Here is a 20,188-nt window from a genome sequence, read left to right as displayed (position 1 = left end):
TGTGCCATAAAACTTAACTAATCTTATCTTGAAGTCCTTTTGGTTTAGTTCAGTGAATATTGTGAAGTTCTGTGACTAAAGATTAGCATTGTTGTTTAAGGTGCCTTACAGAAAAGAAAAGTAGAAAGTAACCTAACACTCGTCATCATTTTTTTCTTACCATAGTGTGTTATAGTCAAAAGATTATAAATACCATTGTTCCCATAGTCAAGTGAAGTTCCAGGATTCAAATACAAACATATAATGATCTGAAAAACTCTTAAAAATTATTGTTAACTTTTGGTAAAGTTCTTTCCACATTGCAGGTTTTATTTTGTATTCTCTCTCTGAAACAAGCACAGTGCTTCTCTGCTTCCATCCCTAAAATTAATGTATGGAATGAATTTTTTGTAAGATACATTAGAGTCAATAGAAGATTTTTTTTGTCCTTGCATTTGTCCTAATTTACTAGTGAAGTAACAACTGATTTAAGTTTTAAGGACCATTTTCCCCGCAGTCTTTTCTGTAGTAGTGTTAGCTTTGTAATTCTGTTTCAGAGCTTTTTAGGGTCATTGGAGGTAGGAAATAATTAGACTTCACTATGCATTTGGGCTTCTGTTAATCTCTTCTCCCATCCCTCCCTTCCTAAGAAGACATTTAATGGCCCGATCTCCATTAAAAGCACTAGGTATTATCTCTGTAGGTCTGTATACCTTCTGAAAATTTGTCATATAGTTTGCAGCAGATGTCTTAAGATGTCTACAAAAAGGTTCTAAAGGAATTTTTCTTTTAAAAAACAATGCAGACAAAATTGTTTAGGCATCTAACCAATATTGTTTAGGCATCTTCATTATTACAAACAATTAACATTTTTAAGTAGCCACTCTGACTACTGTGTGGAAGATCACCCAAATACCATAGCAATGAAATACATATTAAAGCTAAATTCTATGTGGAAAATAAACCAGCAACTTTAGAAACAGTGATGTAGTCTGGCTACTTCTAAACATATGATCTTGCATATTTCTGGTTAAGTTGACCCTGGAGCAGAAGAGTAATATTTTGTTTGTTCTCCTGTTATTTCAGCTATGTTCTACACTTCTATTGAAAATGTAAAGAACACTGTTTCCTGGGAGTATATTTTGGTATACTCATTCTTAAAATTACGTATTTCTGTTCTTCTTATTTATTTGCTCCTTACCTTTTAATTTAGTGTTTCAGTTCAACAACAACACAAAAGCAGCTCTGCAGAATATAAAAATGACTACTTTTTGTATTTTTAAAAAAGTTAGGTCTATGTAATACGGTATAATGTAGACTGTAATTGTATTTGCAAGACAGCATAATATCTTTTTCCTTGTCTTTTCTCTGTGTCCCTGTAAGAAGAGTGTGGCTGCATCTTCTGTGCGCACCCCGTTAGGTGTTAGGGAAGGTATGCCTCCATAACTGCCTCATCGTGAGGCTGACCAGACCCAGTGCCATCAGCCTCTTCTCCTACATCTGTGTGCTTCAGCCCTCTAGCCACGTTAGTGGCTCTCTGCTAGGCCTGTTCTGGCAATGAAATTGCAATTTATCAATAGACTTCTTTTAAACTTAGTTTCTTTCCAGAGGATTAAGTTGAGTGAATTGTTAGGCAATCAGCTTATGAATATTTAGTGGGAAAAAACATCGAGTAGAGGCATGTCAAAAGTTAAAGTCGTTAAAATAATCTGATTGCTTTCTCTTACTGAGAGAAACTGAGAAACTTACTAAGACTAACTGAGCTCTTAGATAATGAAGAATTAATATGTTTCGCTTTGCTTTTGCAAGGACTGTTGTGTCCTGTATCAGCTTTCTTTAATTTGCCTGTGAATTTAATTTTTAGTTTTCTTTACTTTGTTTGTAGTTTAAAACCGCACCAAACAAAACTCTCAAGACCATCTTCAGCATTCACCAGTCATTTAATTTTTAACTCTGAGAGCATTTTAAATCTATTTCAACACACTTAAATGTAGTTGAGTCTGTCCTGGGTTTTGCTCAACTTTTGTTAAATTTTTTTTTTAATTTTTTGTTAATTTTTTTTGTTAAATTTGGGTATGGCCTCAGGCTGGGTTTAAGTCTATCCCAATCTGAACTAGCTCCCAAAGGGCAACTGTGTTCTGTCTTCCCCAGCTGCATGTTCCTGCCTCTTCCCTTGAGTTGTCCTCTGCGCTTGTGTAGCATTATAGGAAGCAAAGTTGTGCAGAAACTTGATGAAGAAAGATACATTTTCTGTTGTGGCAGACTTTTGACTTTTGTGTGAATACACACCTTCCTGTGTTTTATGCTTGCATTGGTCAGGTGATTGGATGGGGCCAATCTGGAGAGGTTACAAGCACTTTGGAGTTCAGGACCTAAGTTATTTTTAAAAATGAGTTGGAATCATTAAGTTGAAATTCAGTATCAGAAAGCACCAAGTGTTACAGAAAGAGAAATTCAGTGTTGAAATAAAAAAATTGGGAAAAGCTCGGAGAATTGTTTTGTGATTATAGTGATACTGCTCTGTTTTAATAGAGCAAACACTGAGATTTAAAGGCTGAGGTTACAAAGAAACACCACTTCTAGCTTTAGCAATACAAGTATTTATTGTCTTTTTTGCTGGGGCTCTGCTGCCCCTGTGGATTTGTTGACCAAGCCATGTAAATGGTCTTAATTTATTATGGGCAGAATGAACTATTTTGACTCAGAGCACAATTTAGACTTTATTTTAATAATCTGCCTATTCCAAACTAGTGTGTTTAGTGATTGGAGAGATGGAAGAGTGACCTCCAAGTAGGGGTGGGGGTTAGAAGGGGTGAGAAGCAAATGAGTGCATCCACAGTATAACTAGGTCCTCTTTATCCAAAACTTTAGGAAACTTGACATTAGTAAAGCTTAGAGGGGAAAAATGTTTACGGGAAAGAATATTTAATTAAATATTATGAAAAAAATGGAGTGAAACTGAACAATTCCCTCTGCAGAGGCATTTAAAAGCAATAGAGGAGTGTTTCACATACTTCTGTCTCATCTCAAGGGAAAGGACTAGATTATTCCACTGATGACTATTCCAGATGATATAATTAATCTATCAGATATGTGAGGTATGTATGCAGTGGTGGAGGCATAAAAAACCAGAGCAAACAAACAAACAAAAAATATATACTTTGAGAATATTTTTAATATATCTTGAGTTTGGATGACATGGTTTAAGAAAGGCCAAATGTGGTAGAAACAACACAGCTGGGTGATGAAAATACATTTTGATGTGAATGAAAGGTAACCTGCCAAAATTATAGTTCACACGTGTAGGGCACATTTTAAATGGCTCTCTGTGTGTATACGAAAATTATTGCTTTTAATGAGTATTGGGTGTGTGTTTAGAGCAGTGCAGATATTCAGAGTCAGGTTACGAACATTCTGAATATTTTAAATGAAGCAAACTAGACAAGTTAACTTGGGCAAATGAGCAAGAGGAGTGGGCAAGAGCTGATGGTCCCACGCCTTATCAATACTGTGGAACCCCAGAGAGTGATGTAGCAGGAGTGTTCTACTAATACCTAGCGTTATTTTGTATAGCTAAATGTTTCTGTATAAAGAGTCTTTATACTCTGTATAAAAAGAGCCTTTAGACTCTATTTTTCTTTAAAAATAGATACAAAAGAACATTTTTTAATATCTCGTTTTTTGCCCATGAAGTAGAGAGTTACTTTTGACCACTGACTTATATTATAGAAATAGGTATGTCTCAGTTACTGGAATTGAAACGGTACACTTATGACCAAAAGTAGTTTTAAGCTAACCTCTAAAATCGAATGTTTTGAAATAGTTTTATGTTGGTTTATAGTATATTGCTGTTATTCCTTAATCTGTAGAGTAGTACAAAACTGCCTAAAAGAAACATTGCTGCTGTACATGACAATGAAACACTAGAGAACAGGCAAAGGAAGTAATATATCATTTATCATTTATGTTCTGTTAACAGTGGATTTTTGGCATATTATTTAGTGAGCAGTAACTCTTTGGAGGCTCCAGACGCAGACCAGATAGTATAAGACATTTAAAAAAAAAACAGGCTTTTTGTTTGTGTACATTTTTTTCCTCCTCTGAATTCAGTGTATGTGTGTTTACAGTTGGATATTGAAATACCAAATGGTGAATGTGTTAGCAAATATGTTTGGTTCAGTGAGAAGCAGGTATACTGTGAAGTATCAGACCTTCAGTTATCATGCAGACAGAAATTCACACTGAGGATGTGTATCCCAAGACTGACAAATAAGTTCATGGTCATACATTTCCTTGGACTTTTTCAGTGTTCTTTTTCATATAATTTTCCATCTATTGTTGCAGATTATACCATCTGAAGTCCTTATATTGAGAAACTCCACAGCTGATTAGCGGAGTTTGCTGAACCTTCATGATGTAACTCCTATTTTAAAAAAAGCTAAAATGTGTGAAATTATTACAAAATTAACATTTAAATTAAAAGCATGCATGATTACCCTGTCTTAAAACTGTAGTGCATAAATTCAGTGTCTTTCCCGCTTAGGAGAGCTTTCAATAGGACTATGTCAAATTACTTGAGACACCACCTCAATTTATGGGATGCAGCTTCCAGTGTGAGGCTTTAGTGGAGAAGTAAAATTATCATTCATAACAGAATCATGCTTGGCACAGAAAACAGAACTTTTTTGGTAATTCAATGTAAATATGAAATTATCAAAGTACTGTACAAAAATACAAAGTTATCCTAACAAATGAGTTGCCAACACCATCAGAATTAGAGAAGATATCAGCTTCTTTGTTGCACAGTGCTAATGTTCTGTAGGGTCCTTAAAAATATTTAATGAAGAAATTCTTCAGAGATTCAGAAGCCGAGGCACCTGCAAACAGCCATTTTAAATTCATTTACTAGTGCTTGGAGATAGAGAGGCTACCTAAAATTTTTGAAAGCTGAGATATCTGAAGTTAAGGTGATTTGAGTGAGGATTAAACAGGCCGTGTTACAGCTGAATTAAAATTCACTGTCAGAGTGTATGCAGTAATAGTTTTTAGTTGTCTGCAAGTGTGTTCTTCTTGTCTGTTGCTCTATTTGTAACCATGATCAGATGTGTCATCTCCACTAACAGAAGTGTTGATCTGAAACTTTCAACTGTGGAAAATGAATGTCTACTCTGCGTGGTTTTTATTCTCGTTGGCCTTTGTGTTTGATTGTCTCTCGACTTGCAAGGACTTAGTGTTTTGGTTTCAATATTTTGAAGGGGATTTGTATTTACAGAATTTAGTTTTTTGATGATGCTTCAACTAATTTTTTTTTTTTAAATTTGGATGGAGTTTACTTGCATGGCACTATTTCACTTTTTAATCTGCCCTGTTAATTAATGACAGTCCTCTAAATATGAAATACATGTAGTTTTGTAGGCATTGAACTGCAGCTTTACTGTTTATTTTAAGGTGTTCAGAGGTGCTTCTTATCATGGTAGCTGAGAATTTAATGTAAGTTAGTGTAATTATCTTAATACTTTTGAGATAAGAAATTGATCACATCTTCCAAATGGAAAAGAAAAAACAGGGATATAAACACTTATTAGTAGTACAGCACACGTATTTATTGTTAGTATAGTATTCATGTTTTATAAAATGTATCAGCATTATACCTGGTTTTCAAATGAGAAAATCTAACTCTTTGTGTAAAACAGGGATTCTTAAATGCCAGTTCAGTGTTGGTGGTTTTTCCCCGCCAAGTCACTTTATTTGTTTTCTTTACCACCAGTACTTAGCTCACCTGTCAGAAGTAATAAGGTTTTGGTAGTTGGAAAAAAGTCCAGATAAAATAAAGTTCAGTTCACAGTGTTACACACAGTCATCGTGGAGGCATTGCTCATGTTGCAGCATTTATAACCTCTGGTTGCTCTACTGATATTCCCAGTTAAATGTCAAGACAGGGATGTGATTGTAGTGGCTATATGCTGTTTATAGACATTGCTTATTCACCAAGCTGAGGTTTGCTAAATCTTTCCTCAGCCCTTCTTCCAGGTCTTCCTGAATGCTTTAGTTGCACTTCAGTACTGTTTTCCAGACTTGCTTAAATTAAGTAGAAAGCAATCACTATGATATTAAGGCCCAATATGCATTTCAGGATACCTCTGTTGTTTTCCTTTAAGTCAATCTCGCAAAACACAAATCAACATTGCACATATATCTGCAAAGATAAGTAATCTTTGCAAAGCAGCACTGAAATCATGAGGGCTCTGCAGAAGCTCACGAATCTGTTTTTGGATCCTAATACAAGGTTGAATTCTGAAAGTACAGAGATGTACACATCAGTTAAGGCAGTGCAAGATGCAAAGTGTTTTCTTGCAAATATGTGAAGATTGAAAGCACTCAAAATGGTAAACTGTTATGATAAATAAGAAGATGGTTAAATTAAGAAAAAAATGTTTGGGAGAGCTCTCAAACAGAGAATAGAGAAGTATCTACTGGAAGTAGTTCAAAAGATGCAGTAAGTGTCTCTTGCAGGCAATCTTTACATTATTCTGAATTTACCAGGCTATTCGAAACTGAAAGAGGGGCTTCTGAAGTGAACTTGGTGCCCTGGTACATTTGCAAAAGTGCAGGAGGATTGATATAAAAGTGAAAGATTTTTCTCAGCTTGTTTTCAAAGACATCCCTGCAAGAGCCGTTTCCGACTTATAGAAAGCCATCAAAGAAGGGAGATATTTGTTATGTTTTGTATGCTTTGTGTGAAGCTAGTTCAGTGAACAGTATAGATAATTTCTTGGCCTGAGTCTTTCACTTACTGATGCTAGCTTAATAGCATGCCCTGGATTCTTTCAAAAGGAATAGGTGGTCTTAGGGGAGTCTGGGTTCTCCTCTGTGATGACTTTGAGAACTCTGACTTTGAAAAACTGACTTTGACTTTGGACACTGAAGTCTATGATGAGGCAGTGATACTGTGAAACAATGTCACAAGGGAGTATCTGTTCACTTAAGATGCTTAAAACCGGAGTTGGCTACTTAACATGAAAGTGTCACTGAACTGGCAAGAAGAATGAACTGCATGTCTTAACAGCTGCTTCTTCCTCTGGTTTCTATTTCTAGTCTAGAAAGTAGACAAAAAGGACTTAAGTGAGCTAAAAGTGCATAACTTTACCTTAATGGTCGTAGCAAAACAATGCGTGGCAGTTAAACTTCTGTGATGAACTTCTGCCTGCTGTTGCAACAAATGGTGATGCATTTTAATATTTTCTTGCTTTTGTAGGCATTTGCATATTTTCCAGTGAGAAGACCTTTTGTTTTCTGTAAGATGATATTATCCCGAGTGTTAATGCATTTCCAGCTATTAAGATGTAATCATATACATTAAGTATTTAACTATATATTTGAAAAATCTTAATGAGCAATGTCAAAGGAATACTTGGAATGCATCCTTAGTAAATTGGCTCATTTTCTTGTAATTTACTAGAAGTGCTGATATGAGAGCAGTTGTAATGTAGAAAGTATATTAATCCCTGGAGATGCATTGTATATATTAAATTATTACTGTAAAACTTTAAGACATATGACGTGATTTAGGCTTACTCTTGTTAGTTGGAATCACAGTAGAAAAATGATCACTATCTTTTGAGGTAATGCATTTGAAATAAATATAGCAACCTTAAAAACAATCAGTGCAGTAATAAATTAAAATAGACATTGCATAACCATGTATCTTTTCTAAAGGATTATTGTGGGTGAAGAGAGTCAATAGGAGGCCTATAATAAAGTTTGTTTCTTTCCGTTTATAAAAGCTGTCTAGAAATATTTTCACGTGAGATCTTCTCTGAAAAATAAAGCCAGTGGTTCCTGACAGCAAATCCTGAAGCAACTATCTTGATGCCATTCTTTGGAGACACAATCACCCTTTGGTGTACTATTTTTAATACACACAACTGGACTTTAAGTAACTTTTAGGTTTAGTGCATTTCAGAAATGGTTGTGAAATTATCTAATTTCTTGTTTGTATTTTTTTTTTTATAGAATGCGAGAAGTGGAGGAACTGCAATTGGTTTTAATACTGTAATATTAATCAAAATTATTTTTGGCACTGGGAGGCTGAATATCCTTGCTCTGTATGGAGGCATTGTATGTAAGAAATGTCTAAGGCTTTGTAAAACTGTTGCCTGATAGACTGGAACATGGAGAGACAGCTAGACCCCATGAAGGATGACTTGCCTTTAATGGCCAACACTAGCCACATGCTTGTAAAGCACTACATATTGGACTTGGATGTGGATTTTAAAAGTAAAGTTATTGAAGGCATCATAGTTTTATTCTTTGAGACTGGGAGCCAGTACAGGAGAAGCAGCAGTACTGGCAAAGGCGGCTGCCAGTCAGAGTTTGATGAAACCTGTAAAATGAGGGCATCTGAACCCTGCCACGCTCCTGTGACAAATGTGAGTGCCTGCTCATCTAAAACGGAGTATAATGATTTTGCTGTCTGTGGTAAAGGTGAAGAAGATACTTCTGATAAAAATGGTAACCATAGCAACAAGGAACAGGCTTCTGGGATTCCTAGTTCAAAGAACTGCTATGATGTAGAGAATCATGGGAACAAGGATTTTCTGCTGGTATTGGACTGCTGTGATTTATCCGTGCTAAAGGTTGAGGAGGTAGATGTTGCTGCTGTGTCAGGCATTGAAAAATTCACAAGGTCTGCCAAGGTAACTGATGTTTCAAAGGATCTGGAAAATCTCAGGAATCAGATTGTACATGAACTGGTGACTTTACCTGCAGATCGCTGGAAGGAACAGCTACACTATTTTACTTGCTGCAGCCAGGCGCCTGGCTGTGGAGAGCTTCTGTTTACTGCTGGCACGTGGAGCTTGGAGATAAGGAAATCAGGAATTCAGACTCCAGCAGACTTTCCTCATGCAATAAGAATATGGTACAAAACCAAACCAGAGGGAAGATCCGTTACATGGACTATGGACCAGAGTGGCAGGTATGTAACTATTAGCTGAAAGCTTTGCACACATAGGTGAGAGAAGGTAGGATTGTGTAAAGCTGGGTAACTGTGTGAAGATAATGAACATTCTCTTTCACTGTTTTCATTTCATCCTTGGTTTGAATCCTGTTGTTGTCCTGCAGGAGAAGGGACAAACTCTCTGCTCAAGAAACCCCAATGGACTTGCAGACCTCAGACCTGCCTAAGTGATCGCGTTTGCTCATTCTGAGTGAGAGTAAATAATTGTTGTGTATTGGAGTAAGTGTGTGCAGGGAATAGGGAATTATCACTTAGTGGAAGAGAAGGTATGCATGACAGGTTATTTTCACTTTAAAACTTTGTGTACTTTTTCCCTCCTGGCGTACACATTTCAGTATACATAAAGTTCAGTATACATAATTTTTAATAGAATTACTTCGCAACTAGTCTTTTATCAATATTGTAATAAGTTTAGCGATGCAATTTCTTCCTGTTTAGTCTGTCATAATCAACTTTTAACATCTCCTTGATCTATTATGTAAAGTACATTGATGATACAAATGAACTGCAAACTGAAACTGCAAGAAGAATTGGCATTTTATCTAGCATTTGTGAAGGTACACAATGCTGTACAGAAACCTTCAAGATAAGCTCTTTATAGGAGGGAAGGTACAATCTACTCTGGACTTCTATAACTTCAACAACAAGTAACTGTTTTACTGTAATGTTCAAAGTTGGATTTTAATGGCTGTTAGTTCTTTATGATACCTAAAAAACAGGAACAAAGTTGGAAGATGAAGAAATTTGGTCTAATTGAATACTTGCTTTTCATTCCCAAACTAGAGATGGATAGTTACCTTTCATTTCAGTTAGGCTAAGAGAAGTTAACTGGCATCCATGTTAGGGAGGAAAATGAGGCCTTTTAATTGTACATCTGATAGTTAGGTAATTCTGCTGGTAAACCATCATCTGCATCAAGTCCAGGAATGTCTTAGTCATGTTCATTACCTCTTCCCTTTTCCCCTCCCTTCCTCTATCCCCAGGGAGTTATTTTTGGTATGAATTTAGGAAATTTAGCTCAATTTAGTATCTTTAGTTACGAAAATTCTGAATTTTGAGTGTCGGCAAAGGTAGGGCAATTGCCAGTGATCACACAATGTGTCCGTATCTACCTGCCCCTTACTAAAGTCTTTGAGACTAATGTTAGCAACACTCAGCTGCTATAGGACGCCTCCTCTGTGTGTTGTCTGTATGAGTATTTGAAGGTTTCTTTTAAGCATCTAAATCATTAACATCTTTTAGTTTTGACTCTTTTTCCCTTTCACTGCAAAGCATTATTCTTACTTTAGAGACATTTCATGGCAGTTTTACACAAACATGGAATTTTATGAATCAGTAATGAAGCAGGAAAAGATGGGTTGATGTGGGTCAGGCAGTCTGATGGCAGCAAATAGTCTCAATCTGGTTTATTTTCACTCTTTTGCAGGGTATTCCAGAAGCTAATGCCTGTCAGAAAGAAAATAAGTTTTCATATCACAGTCATTGGAATCTTTCTTGCTACACTTTTAAAATTAAATTCTGTATGTGATAAACCCATAAATATAGTGGTAAATCTCATTGTACAAAAAGCTGTCATATTTTTCCTTCCCTTTCTAAAAATAAAGCCCATTTATATAATGTATAGAGGAAGTACTATTCCATTATCTTCTCACAGGAGAGATCTTTAAATTGTTCCAAGTTATGTGTATGATGCTGTTTTAGGCAAATGTCAGATCCTTTCCCAGAGGAGTCTGTATTCTAACCCCAAAGCACAGAGAAGCGAGTAACAAAGTACAAGCATTGTGTGGCCATGTCCAGTATGTTTCCTCTTATTTAACACTAGTACAATATTTTGAAGTTTAACCTATGTGCTATTTTATAGAGACTTCTATTTTATTTGTCTTAAACAATGATGTATTATAATGCACAAAAGATCAGTTAAAACAAAGCTTTGTGGGATGAGTTTAGGCAAGTCGAGATATGCATATCCAAACCTGATGTTAGCACAGCAGGGCACGCTTCTGTTTTCAGTAGAGGAACTGAACACGTGGAATTTCAGCATTTCCGTGTTTCAGCTTTTGATACTAGAAAATACATTAATGATCAAGAAGGAAGGTTTTCTTTAGCCTCATAATATGTTTTTTGTAATGACATGCTTTTGGGGGCCTTTATGTGCAAGTATTAAAAAGGGGGCAAAATAGACGCATACATATATTTATACATGTATGTATAAATAAACACACTTTTTTGTCTTTCCAAAAGTTATACTTACGAGGACTATATCACTTCTTAAAATTGGCATGTAACTTTTAACCGTGATCAATAACAGAATTACTAAAATAGGAAAAAAAAAGTTGATTATAATGTTTGTCATATATTTATAATGAACAAAGAGCAGTCCTGTTTCAAAGTTTTTCAATTTTTTACTAGTACAATACAGCACTGGGGTTTCAAAATAGAAGGTAATGTTCCAATTTTAACAAAATTATACTTTTATTTGAAATAAATACTAATACTAATGATAAGTATTATATACTAATATAATACTAATATAGTATTACATACTAATGATAAGTATTATAAAATGATTTAAAATAAAAACTTATTTACACATGATAATAACCACTTTGTGGAGGGAATAATGGGTATAAAACATCTTTCATTACTGGGAAGGAGAAACTTTTTGCCAGCCCATCAAGGTGTTCAAGCAGTTTTGCCTAACTCTTAGGAGTATGTGGCAGTGTTAAGTCATCATGGCTACCAGTGTATTTCAAATTAAATACTTTCTCATGACAAATGTTAAGAATCCTTATTCATTAAAATATCCTGGGATTACATCACTTTATTGTTTAAGAAAAGGTTTAAATGCATTTGGGTTAAAATTAAAGGGGTAATTTTCCTATCAAACAGCCTCTCTAACGGGAGATTCCTCCCATCTTTTTTTCTGCCCTACTTATTGCCACTTCTATTGCTGTCATAAATTAGTTAATGGTTTTGTTGATATTAATGAGCAAGTGGAATGGAACTCATTTCCTCATTGTGGGATTAGGAATGAAAGAGTAACTTCGATATGAAAGACATCAATGAAGGACATTCCGTGACACTGAAACCTTTCAGTACTGGGTCCTAATCCTGTAAACTATGTGGGCATTATTTACCTTGGCATACATGAATAGGTATATGAATAGGTCAGGTACATGCATTTATTTTTTCAGGTTGAGCCGTAGATATCAGATACACAGAAAAGGAGAAATTCTGGGAAGTAAAGCGGACGGGTTGAATTACTCGGAGTGTAAGGTTTTCATGAGAATGCTATGGAAAAAGTATATTTTAGAAGCTATTACAGGATGATTGAACAGTTTTGGGGAAACACTCTAGAAAGAGTTAACCTTGTGCTAATTTTCCAAAGTGGAAAATACTGGAGAATGTGAAATGATCTCCTTAAAAAAATTATTATGATATCTTGATATTTATTTGACCAATTTAAATGTCTTACGTCTAAAAAAATATTTTGTACCTGTCTAGTTTGTTATCTTTATGATATCTTATTATTAGATTAAAATATCAATGTATTTTAAAGAATTCAGGAAATATTTTTGCTGTTATGAAAGCGATTAAGGTGAATACAGCATAAATGTACAGTTTGGTAGAAGTGCTAATGCTAGCATATATTCTGTAATTAAATGCTTCTTTTCAGATGTAGAGTTCAGCTGTATCACAGACATCACTGAACTGCATGGTTCCTCATTTGTTATAAATAATCTTGCATTTCTGTAATGTGCAGCTGAAGTACCTGAGGTAGATAGTGATTAGGAGAATATCCAAAGAGGTGGTACCTAATGTAGGAATAAAACAGACCTTGTTTTCCTGTTTAAATAATTTGATGCCACTGATTCTGCTGAAACAGCAAAGAACTAGTAGAACAGTTCTGACAAACCTATTGTGATCTGTTTTGTGGACTTGTGTCAGGAGTCTCTATTAGGCTGGATCTCACTGGCATGGAGACTGTCACACTTCCTCATTATTTTTTGTCTGCAGATAAAAAAGAGATATTTTACCTTTCTTGAAACTGGTTGTTTCAAGCCTGCCTCTCGTTAAGACGCATATGTTTTGAAATGCAAATCATGTTCCAAGAGAGTAGTTGCAATTGTTCAGATGCACTGGTTACAAAAGCTTCTAGTTTCAGTCACAACAGTGTTATTTACTAAAAATCAAGAAGTGGATTTTAATACATTTTAGTATATGCAATTTCCTTAGGTTTCATAACAGTTCACAAGAACTATGAAATTGTTTTGGTTTACCTAGAGACTGCTGGAGAAGCAAAATGTCACCATTTTACATGTGGAAGGATTGCTTTCCAAACATAAGCCTTCAAAGTTTTGATTTAGAATCGTTTAAGTCTATCATCTCTATGTCCTACAGACATAATGACCATCTAAAGGTTACAAAATTGTTCTTAGTGTCCTTAAGAGTGAAGAATTGCATTTAGCTATGGTGAGCTAGCAGTTTGCAGTGGATATTGCCTCGGTATTGGCTACAAGTCATTCCCTAATCATAGTTACATACCTGGGCATTTTAGGCCATGCTTAGAATATGTTTACAGTAGGCCTGCAAAAAAACCAGAGGGTAATTGTACTGATTCCCAGGCAGGATCACACAGCTTCTTCCTACTTAGTCATAGAATCATAGAATGTGTTGGGTTGGAAGGGACCTTTAAAGGTCATCTAGTCCAACCCCCCTGCAGTAAGCAGGGACATCTTTGACTAGATCAGGTTGCTCAGAGCCTCATCCAGCCTGGCCTTGAATGTCTCCAGGGATGGGGCCTCCACCACCTCTCTGGGCAACCTGTTCCACTACCTCACCACACTCAGTCTGCATCTAGTGTGAAGTCTATCTGATTACCCTCGAAGTTCAACATAATGCTTTGTGTTTGTATTTTCTGTCTCCAAAGTGTCTTAACAATACAGAGTCAACCACAGAGCTATTTGGTACTAATGAAAAGAGGGAAGGAGTGAGAGCTAAAAAGAAATAAGGAAGAAGCCTACCAAAAATACACTTGCTGAGACACTCTTGACCTCTCTAAACCTGGATGCTGGTTCCCTCCACCATTGGTATGATGACATAGGTGTGTGTACAGCTGGGTGATAAGGCATATTAGGGAGCTAATCTGAAAATAGTGGAGGGGAAGGGAATGCCTTATAGGAGTTGTTTTGAATACGCTACTGAGGTTAGTTTGGAAGATAGAGTTATCTGCTTCACTGGTAGTACAGGTTTGTGCCAATCTAACCCTGTATCTGTAGCCCTTATGGAGTCTGAGGCATACATTGAATTTTCATGATATATTTGATATTTTCAAAGCCATTTTTTTCCAGGGTAGAAATTGGAAAAATTAGTCAGATTTTCACCATTTCAAACTGCAAATTAGAAAATGTGTCATGAAAATAGATGTCTATTTTTCAGTGGCATGAGTTAGCATCATTCTGTGCTCTTGGATGCTGGAAATACAGGAACGGAATAAAGAGCTTGTTTTCCTTCATGGCAAGGCTTGGGAGAATAAGATGCTTCAGAATCCAGGCAAGTCATAGACTAAATCCTAAATTAGCATCAGCTGGGGGTAATTCTCTCCTTTTACTTTGCGTAATTTTGTCCCCAGTGCTGAATATTTATAATTGAGTAATTAATGAAGCAGTCTGAAGTTTGTTGGATTATTCACGTCTGACACAGTGATTTCTAAGGGAGAACAAATGTTATTAGGAATAGAATGGAGAAGTAAAATAAAGATAAACCAAAAAAGAGTAGGCAGACCTTGAGTAGAAAATCAGCTGATTTGGTATTTCTGGAAATGTGGATGGCAATGAACAAATATTTCTAAAAAATTTAAAATAGCTCCTTTGAATTAGTTGTCCTAACCAAAAAGGAAGACCATGAGAAACAATCTTTTTTTAGTGAACTTAATACTTTTTCAGATTTATAGGCCTGACAGGACAAATGATGCACAGATGCAGGTGGAGTACGTGGATGCCTACAGCACAGGAAAGATGAGGAAAGTGCTGGGCACCCACAGAGGCACTGCATGCCAGAGTATAAGGGGCAAGGCTGGTGGTACTTCTTGAGGAAGAAGGAGGACAAAAGGCAAGTTGCTTCACTAAAATGTGATGGTGAGAGGACCATACTAGATCAGAAGAATGAAGAGTCAAAGCAGCACTTGTGTGTTTATGAATTGGATGGACAGACAAGAAACCAAAGCAATGTTTGATTTCAGAATAAAGCTGAGAAAGTTCAGCTGTATCATAGTTCATATCCATAGGAAAACTGTCTTCTGTTTTTAAAGACAGAGGCTTACAAGGGCTTTGTTTTTTTTGTTCACTCTTGTGGGAGCACAGCAATTAGGAAATCTCCTGTTTTCTCTGCCAATAGTCAGTTATTTCTGATCTTTACTACCATTTGAACATGAACTACGGCTATGGAATTAAATTTTGTTTAAACATAATCAGGTTGTAGTTCCTGGTGTTACAGAAGTAGTATTAAGAGATGTACAGTGGCTGGAATACCTAAGGGATTGGTCAGATATGTGACTTTAAATTTAGGAAACTTTCTCATAACAACATCGAAGAAGCTGTGAAGTATATTGCATTTGCCAAAAATACAGGTCAAAGCAAGTGAAAAAATCCTTTATTGTTAGAGGCAAAGTGGGAGCACAATAAGTATTAAATTGATTTACTGTGGATGAAAAAGGTATACCCTGTCTTAACCTGATTATACTTGCTTCCTAGTGGTGGCTGTACCAAAAGACAAAACTTTTGAACAGGAGACTGTGCACGTACTATGCCTAGCAGAAGCAGGATTGATATACCTGTTGTGGACCATAAACTACTGGGCAAAAGTCCAAGAAATTTACAGTGAGGTATCAGTTTAGAAATGTAGCTATCCAGCTGTTGGAAAACCAGCATCGAAGTAGCAAAGATTTCTGGAAAAGTCAGTGGGATCACTTATCTCATAATTATATTTAGTACTTTTAAATTGAGGAATGCTTCGAAAAAGGCATGGGTAACTACACCATTGGCTGGTGTTTTATTCAACAGAAAAACACCAAAGAAGAATACCTGCTCTGTTGGAACCTGATGACAATCACTGGCGCCTTGCAGATATGTAAATCGATAAGGCAGTGTCATGGTTTAAGCCATGTCTAAGCACCATGCAGCCACTCGCTCACTCTCCCCATTTGGGATGGGAGAGAGAATCAGAAGGGTAAAAGTGAGAAAACTCATGGGTTGAGATAAAGACACTTTAATAGGTAGAGAAAAAGCCATGCGTTCCAGCAAAGTAAAATAAAGAATTCATTCACTGCTTCCCATTGGCAGGCAGGTGTTCAGCCACCCCCAGGAAAGCAGGGCTCCGTGACGAGTGGTGGTGATTTGGGAAGACAAACGCTATTACTCTGAACGTCTCCGCCCTTCCTTCTTCTTCCTCCAGCTTTATGTATGGAGCATGACATCACATGGTATGGGATGCCCCCTTGGTCAGTTGGGGTCAGCTGTCCAGCTGTGTCCCCTCCCAACTTTTTGTGCACCCCCAGCCTACTCGCTGGCGGGGTGATGTGAGGAGCAGAAAAGGCCCTGATGCTACGTAATTACTGCTCCACTGCTCAGCAGTAACTGAAAACATCCTTGTATTACCAGCACTGTTTTCAGTACTCATCCAAAACACAGCCCCATACTAGCTACTATGAAGAAAATTAACTCTATCCCAGGCAAAACCAGCACAGGCAGAACAAAAAAGATGGTGTGATTTAGGTGCCAGGAAATCCTGCCGCTTCATGGAAATGACACTGTAATTTAGAGTACGAAACAGCTGCAAACAGCAGTGGTTCTACAGGGAGTGGCCATGTAGTTGCAGGAGGTTGCCACCTTACATCCTTACATGGAGACAACCCTCAAAGAAATAGGGAATGTATTTTTTCAAATACAGGAAAGATACAGAGTTGCTGATCTGGGCATTTTCCTTGAGAAATCTTCAAACAGGCAGTAACCAAAGCAGGTTGACATGGCTGAGCTTAGGATGTGATTCAGGTGTTTGATGGCAGATATCTCAAAGAATATCTGCAGATTCCTGATCGGAGAACAGAGTTATCCACTGAACATTTATTGTTAGCTTTAAGGTAGTAGCTTAATTTGTAATTATAGTTGATATGCTTACATGGGAGAGGGAGATCTGCCAAGAGCTGGTTTGAACTGGTTTTGTTATGTTATGAAAATATATGGAATACTGATGAGTTTGGGTTGCATGAATGAATTTTTCCTCAGAATCCTTGGCTCTGGGAGATTACTGAACAGGCAGCCCAGAGTCTCCTCTTGGGGCAAAACCAAAGAATACCAAAACTAGTGGTATTGATTTCTACTTGATTTCTCCAGTAGCCTGGATTGTTGATCACTGGGAATTACTAGTCCTAAAGTTGGCCAGATGAGTGACCACAGGTGTGCTTTGTGGGTGGTTGTTTTTCCAGTGTAAGAGGTAATTAGACAAACAGTCTGAATTCTCTGATAATTTTACTTTTTCTGTATTCAGTTTCCATATCTCTTCCAACCTGTGGTGGCAAAAATTATGGCTGGCATAAACAACTGTGTAAGCCGACATAGGCAGGATGCAGAAACAACCAGAAAACCATGGATGAAATGCAAAGAGTAAATTTAATCTCAGTACCTTGTGAACCCGGGGTATCTCTGAAGCAACACCCAGGCAGAGGCAGGCAAGCAGGAACGCAGGCACTGCAGAGCTTGGTCCGTGCTAGAGAGAATCCTTGTTAGCAAGAGAGTCCTTGCTAGTGAGAGGGAGGGTCCGAACATGCGGTTCTCACCTGTATTTCAGGGATTCACACAGGCATAGATTTCCACTGTGCTTTGATCTTTTCTGAAGCAGGACGGGCATCTCAAACATGTTCAATAAGCTGCCTCTGGGTCCATCACAGGCCTGTGTTGTAAGTGCAGATGTTCTACTTATCAAGCACACAAGACTAAACATTGATATGTGTTTTTGACACCCCAGGTGCAAGTCATTTGAGCATGTTTACAGTCCTCACTGATCTTATGATACTTTCGCACAACAACATAGTACCTAACTAGATGATTTGAACCTTACAAGACCATTAAAACTGAAAGAAGAGGGATGGAAAGGATAGATAATAGGAAAAAGGAGAGGAACTGTGAAGTTTCTTGCTAGCAGTGGTCGGGATGAATCAGAAAAAAAGGCAAATTTGGATCAACTTACAAAAGCATTCTAAAACTAATTATTTGTCATTGCTATTCTTTGGTGTACCTTGGTTAGCTAATAATTTTTCTTTTTCTGGACCAGGTGAAAAATCTCATCCATATGAGGATAAGAATTATGTTTCTGGTCTTACCTGCTTGAATTGTGCTGCCTGACCCATAACAAAGAAAACTGTCAGCTGCAGTGGGTGTCCTAAAGTACACTGCACTATTACCAATACTGTAAAAAGAAATTACTCGTGTAAATGAAGTATAAAAAGTTAGCAAAGCAAAACATGATTTGCCAAGGGAAGAAAAAAAATAATCTGTGGAGGTATATTTTAGGGTGAGAAGAAAATAGATTAAAATTTCAAGTGAAAGAAGAAAATGATGAAGAAAAAGTCATGAGTTCACCTTGTAAATGCTCCTCTCTAAAGCAGAACAGGAGCCTGTTCAATGATAGCTGAAATCTCAGTTCATGGCATGCTGTTGGTCAAGCCTCCAGGTGATCTTGCTGTGAATGTATGAATAATTAAAAGCTGGTATAACTGTTGTTCTGATAGTTTCCTCTTGAAATTTAGAACTTGTGTGTTTCATTACTATTTTCTTAGCAGACTTTGACATATTTTAATACATTTTGGTTTGAAATAATGAAGTTAATGAGTATACCTGGACAAAAATGGTATTTAAACAGGTGAGGAGTAGAAAGGAGGCTTAGTTTTGAAGAAAAGATTATGTACTTGACCAGTCTTTCCCCACTTTTCTACCTCCCTTTCTACTTAGGCCTTAATTGTAGAGACTTGTGACCTGCCTGTGTATCTATTTGAGCATTAAAATGTTTTATGGAAAAAAGTTAGTTACGTATTATGTCTTATTTCTCATAATGAGAGGCTTCCTAGTCCAATGTGAAAGCTACTGGACTGGGAGGCCTGAAGCTAAGCCTATAGGCACACCACGAACACTAGAGCTATGCAGATCTGTTCACAATGGTTTGTTTTCCTCATCTGCAAAATGTTATTGAGATTATTTGTAAAAAACTTTATGATCTGCAGGTACAAAGTGCTCAGGTCTCAGCAATGAGTCTCAGTTTATCTCAGTAATGTCTGGTCCCTGTTATGTTTGTATTGTATTTGACAAGCATTGCAACATTCTGCTCAGTGTTCTTCTGCCAGCCCATTTTCTCAGTCATTGTGGCATTTCCCTCTAAAACTTCTTCAGGATGTGGAAATCCCCCGTACTGCTCTTAAAACTGGGCTGTACCAATGGCACCCAGCAAAACAGTCTTCACAAATGCATGGTAAATCATTGGTAAAATATGTATATCAGCAGTCGTTAACCCCGCCTTCCCTCTTATTCCTATAAACTCTTCCAGGATCTCTTCTTATAATCCTATGTATTTTGATAAAGTTTTCACAAATGAGGAACCATCTGTTCCTCCCCATCCCCACCCAGCTCACAGTCTAGTGTCCTAGTCTATTCACTCTGATACATGGCAGGAGGAGCCAAATTATTTTGTTTTTCTGTTTCTATACATTATCAATAAGCCTTCTTAAATTGCAGTTTCCCTTACTATTTTCCTGAAAGATCAGCTGGCCTGCATCAGTTAAAGCACAGTAACTTGCTTGTGCCATGGACAGCCCTGGATCCAGTAGCACAGATAGCACTTTTTACAAGAGGGCAAAAATAGCTTCAGAATATTTTTCATCTGTGACCATCTGTGTCTCCAAGTTCTTTCCCTCTGTGACGCTCAGACTTGGCTTTAGGGAAGGAATAATTTGAATGGAGGAGCTGTTTGTAGGGGAGTAAACAAGATGCTCAGATCTTAGTCACTGCAAAATAGGTTTTGCCCTAACAACTTTTCTTCTATTTTCCAAAGAGTTTTGATGATTTTTAAACTTAAGTGATGAAAGATACTGATCAGAATGTTTTTAGCCTCAAGCGTTCACAAAATAATGTGTTGTGCTCCCAG

At 36.9% G+C, this 20,188-nt stretch overlaps 1 protein-coding gene across 5 annotated transcripts in view; it reads left to right on the top strand.

Annotated features, from left to right (window-relative positions):
• AOPEP (aminopeptidase O (putative)) overlaps positions 1-20,188 on the top strand; it is a 211,571-nt gene that overhangs the window by 8,445 nt on the left and 182,938 nt on the right. For all 5 annotated transcript variants that reach the window (XR_010069065.1, XM_063320188.1, XM_063320189.1 and 2 more), the window contains exon 2: positions 7,993-8,956. Coding sequence is in view for 4 of the 5 variants with exons in the window: in XM_063320188.1 (XP_063176258.1) it covers positions 8,151-8,956 (806 nt within the window). In the remaining variant the exon portion in view is untranslated. The remainder of the gene's footprint in view (positions 1-7,992; positions 8,957-20,188) is intronic.

Source organism: Chroicocephalus ridibundus, chromosome Z (assembly GCF_963924245.1).
Source record: "Chroicocephalus ridibundus chromosome Z, bChrRid1.1, whole genome shotgun sequence".
NCBI lineage: Eukaryota > Metazoa > Chordata > Aves > Charadriiformes > Laridae > Chroicocephalus > Chroicocephalus ridibundus.
This window is presented reverse-complemented; position numbering and strand designations above follow the sequence as displayed.